This window comes from Leucopleurus acutus (assembly GCF_964270905.1).
Source record: "Leucopleurus acutus genome assembly, chromosome: X".
NCBI classification, from domain to species: Eukaryota; Metazoa; Chordata; class Mammalia; order Artiodactyla; family Delphinidae; genus Leucopleurus; species Leucopleurus acutus.
The window spans coordinates 30,999,931-31,004,732 of record NC_139148.1 but is presented as its reverse complement, the minus strand read 5'-3'; the positions used below and the strand labels follow the sequence as shown (position 1 = coordinate 31,004,732).

Below are 4,802 nucleotides of genomic sequence, written 5' to 3'. Positions count from 1 at the left end.
AGCAAATTCACCTGCCCCAAGGTGAACAGCCTGGGCTCCCAAGAACAGAAAACTGCTTTCCTTCCCAGGGGAATCCCCTTCCTGAGCTGACAGGATTTCAGGGAGAATGAGCACAAAGGACAAAGCAAACTAGTTAAGGGAGCCAGGTAGATTTCTGAACTCCTCCCAGTGCAAACTAGAACCAGGCATGTAGGTACCCCTCCTAAAGGCATCACCCCAATCCCAGCCACTCCCACCTGAGGCCAAACTGCCTCCCCACAGGGACTGACGGCCAATGTTCACTTCATCACTCTCCTCCCAGTGGTGCACCTAGCAGCGCAGAAGCCTGAGCAGCTGTGGCCACCATCCAGCAGAGGCAGCCTTCAGGCCAGAACCCTCACGGGCCTTCCTCTTCACTGGCCCCTCAGCTACTAGTGTGTCTGCCTGGCCATAGCAGAGCAGCCAGTATGTGTGTGGCTGTGTGGGACGGGAAGGGCCAGAAGAAGCAATAAAGCAAATCAGATGTGGGTTCTGGTTGCTGGGTCGACATGGTGGCAGGACCAGTCTTGGCCCCCAGAAGGACCCATAGGGCCCTGTGTCCTCCATTAATTCTTCTCTGGGCGGTTTCTGTTCAGGACAGCTTTAGGGGCAAGTTCCAGCTTGTCCTTAAGGCTCACGACCTGGGTGTGGTCCTTGCCTAGCAGCTCATCCAGCTTGCGGTCCTCCCGGCGCTCCGAGATGCTCTTCTCCTCCTCCACAGGCTGGGGATCCTTCCCCCGGATGAACCATTCCAGGTGGTAGCCCAGAGCCCCAACCACGAAGGCCACGGGAAAGGTGACATAGGGAGCATAGGTACTCACCACAGTCCAAAGCACAGGCCACATGACATCTGCGCCGCAGCTCACACCCCGCTGTCTGGCCCCCACCCTTCGCCTGTGCTCCAACTTCCGGAGCACCGAAGCCGCCAGTCCCAGCGGCCCTCAGGGCCTCGCCCCAGACCCCGCCCACTGGCGCCCGCGATCTTGGATATTGTAAATAATGCTGCTGTGAACATGGAGATACAGATATCTTTTCCAGTTAGTGTTTTTGTTTCTTTTGGATATACTCCCAGAGGTGGAATTGCGGGATCATATGATACTGCTCTTTTTAATTTACATTTTTCTCTCTCAAAATGAATTAGTGTTTTGGAAATATCAGATAACAAGGTGAGGGATTATCACTTTTTTATTCTTCAGTTCATTCAACAAGTATTTCCTGATCACAAACTAAGAGCCGAGCATTGTGCTAGATGGTCTGGAACGTCAAAAAAAAAAAAAAAAAGTGAAACAGATACCTTCATGGAAGTTAAGGTTTAGTTGGAGAGAAATTCAATAAGGAAATAAATACAAAATAAATACAGAATCATAAATTGCAATAAGTGTTTTGAAAGAATATACAATGGAAGAGGATATCAGGAAAAAACTGGTTATATTTGGGGGCTAAGAAAAATGCCAATTTGAGAAAGTGACAACAGGTTGAGATCAGAAAGATGAGAAGGAGTTAATCTGGGGAAGAGTGAAACATATGGAACCTTCCAGAAAGAAAAAAAAGCAATTTGATAATAAGAGCAATTCAGAGGTATTATCCAAATATTTTGCATTACAGGGCATTAGAATTGTTTTAAATAATGGAAATCAGTAGCTTTTTCAAGAATCTGTCAACATTTTTTTATTATTAAACCATCATATTATTTAAGTATTCTTTATAAAATCAAGAATCAGGCCTTTTTTATTGTAATGAATTGATTGCATCATTTGCTCAATTTTGAGTTAGCATTTAATATTGAAATCTTCTTTTTTTAATATTTATTTTTATTTATTTATTATTTTAGTCTGTGTTGGGTCTTCGTTGCTGCACGTGGGCTTTCTCTAGTTGCCGCGAGCAGGGGCTACTCTTCATTGCAGTGCGCGGGCTTCTCTTTGCAGTGGCTTCTCTTGTTGCGGAGCATGGGCTCTAGAGCAGGCAGGCTTCAGTAGATGCAGCACGTGGGCACAGTAGTTGTGGCTCATGGGCTCTAGAGCGCAGGCTCAGTAGTTGTGGCGCATGGGCTTAGTTGCTCCGCAGCATGTGGGTCTTCCCAGACCAGGCCTCAATCCCATGTCTCCTGCATTGGCAGGTGGATTCTTAACCACTGCGCCACCACGGAAGCCCTTGAAATCTTCTCTTCTAATTATTTCCTTGTCATTAGATTAGTACAATGTCTTCCTAGCTACTCATTCAAAAAATTTTACAGACTTTTATAGTGTTAAGTGACCACTTATTTAAACTGATTTACAGTAGAGAGTCCATCTGTTAGAAATTTTAAAATTCTATCAGATTATCTAGAAAAAAAGAAAATAGGCATTCCAGGCTGGAACCAAGTTGTTCTTTGTAGAGAATACTTTGTTTTTTTTCAAAGAGTTTTTCCTTAGCTAAAATTTTCTTAAAATTATTTCTTTCTAGTATCAGGAAACTAAAGCCAAGTCTACTTTTGATGTAGGGTGGAGGAGGTGGCAGTTGGCCTTGCACAGCACTTTGTTAACCAGTTTTCTTCGAGCGGCATTTTCTTTTGTTCTGAGGTGGCAGATTTGTAGCAGAGTGACATCCAGAAATCATTGTAATTGCAGCAGTATTTCATGCAATTGCTGAAGAGTACTCTCTGTTCAAGGATTTCAAAACACTTTTCTAATGGTAAATTACCTTCACAGTATTCTTTTTTGTAAACTGCAAAAAAAAACTGAAGCACAGAGAGCCATAGTTTATCAAGGTCTAGTGCTGATTTTCTTAGGCAACATATTTGTTAGACATCTTCTGAATGCTGAACCCTTTGCTGGATGTCATACAGAGTGAAGTAAGTCAGAAAGAGAAAGACAAATACCGTATGCTAACACATATATATGTAATTTAAGAAAAAAAAATGTCATGAAGAACCTAGGGGTAAGACAGGAATAAAGACACAGACCTACTAGAGAATGGACTTGAGGACATGGGGAGGGGGAAGGGAAAGCTGTGACAAAGTGAGAGAGTGGCGTGGACACATATACACTACCAAACGTAAAACAGATAGCTAGTGGGAAGCAGCTGCATAGCACAGGGAGATCAGCTTGGTGCTTTGTGACCACCTAGAGGGGTGGGATAGGGAGGGTGGGAGGGAGGGAGACGCAAGAGATATGGGAACATATGTATATGTATAACTGATTCACTTTGTTATAAAGCAGGAACTAACACACCATTGTAAACCAATTATACTCCAATAAAGATGTAAAAAAATTTTTTTAAATGTTACTGTGTAGGTTCAACTGATATTTTAATAGAACTAGAAATTTTACTATGACATAATTCCCTCTGTCTCTGTTCAGCTCACCAAGTCCCTCTCTCTTGTCTCATTATATACTCATGGATCACCTGACTGACATTAAAAGTATTGGTCTGAAGCAAAAATCCTTAGAATTCAAACAAAAAAACAAGAATCCCCATGACAAACTATTTTTATACTTGTCATTACTACAGTTTGATCTTATGTACAAATTATTCACACGTTTACTAACTCAAACAATTCTCATACATACCCTATCATAGTACATCATGGCGTATTAGCAATAGCCTTGGGTAGTAGATTGAGTAAAACAGAACTACAGGCTATGGATTTTCTTAAAAAACTTCCTTGGCAACAAAATTATTTTATGTTTAGCAACTCTAGAAATAAATATTATTATCAGCAGTATTGGTGTATGCTATTATCAATTAATGATAATAATTCTTATACTTTTTTCATAAAATATATGCAGTTGAGAACTAGTGCTTTATATAAAGTTGTCTAAGTTTTACTTTCCTGTATCAAACTTTTGATGGGGGCTGAATAGCAGAGAATTTGAGATTGTACTTCTTGATGGGAGCTTCTATTGAAGAATTTTATGCCAGGTGTAGGGTTGACATTCTATTATGAAAATTGAGATCCCCAGATAACGTTACTACCTGCATGAAAAACTCCCTTACTTCTGCATAGGAGCGGGCCATATAAACTCAAAGGTAGAGAAGTTACCAAGCTTAATGTATCCACATGTATCAGATGGTGAGATGAGTTGACCAAGGTCATTTTATTAATATTGGTAAGATCATACATCTGTCAAAGGAGTTCTGATGTCAGGATCAGACTGTCTTCTTTACCATCACAGCAACATAGAGACAGCTATGTTACGAGAGATCATTTCTACTATCACATTCTTTGTTAGAGTATTTACCCAACAGTCAGAATGAAAAGTACACAAAGTCTTCAGCATTGGAAAAGCTATGACAAAGTTTCCTAATTAAAATATCTGTGCGAACAATTTATTAACTAAAATATGCATTTTATTCTGTTTGTACACATATTCTTCTCACCTCGAATCAAGGAGATATTTAAAGATAAAATGGTAAACTCTTGGGATTATTATCAGAATTAAAATATACATAATTTTGAAGAGGACATTTTCATGAAAAATATCTCTAGGTATTAACATAATTCATGTAGATGCATTTATTATGCTTCATGTATGTATATAAACATTGTAAGAGCATTAGTATAAACCAACAACTGGGCATGATGGTGTATAAGGCACAGCTTGAAGAAAAGTAGGGGCCTCTTTTTTTATCCTTTGTGCCTTCTAGAACAGTATTACCCAATAAAAATATAATTTAATATGTAATTTTAAATTTTCTAGTAGCTACAATTAAAAAGTAAAAATTAACAAGTGAAATTAATTTCAAAAAACACTTTACCCCAACATAACCAAAATATTATAATTTCAATATAACACTGCTATAAT

The 4,802-nt window shown here is 39.7% G+C and overlaps 1 protein-coding gene across 1 annotated transcript; it reads right to left on the bottom strand.

Moving 5' to 3' along the window:
• Positions 1-584: 584 nt before the first annotated feature.
• Positions 585-863, bottom strand: LOC309978413 (small integral membrane protein 12-like; the record flags this gene model as incomplete). Its single annotated transcript, XM_082864892.1, has 1 exon — positions 585-863. The coding sequence occupies one exon, from the start codon at positions 861-863 to the stop codon at positions 585-587; it is 279 nt and encodes a 92-aa protein (XP_082721018.1).
• Positions 864-4,802: the final 3,939 nt, after the last annotated feature.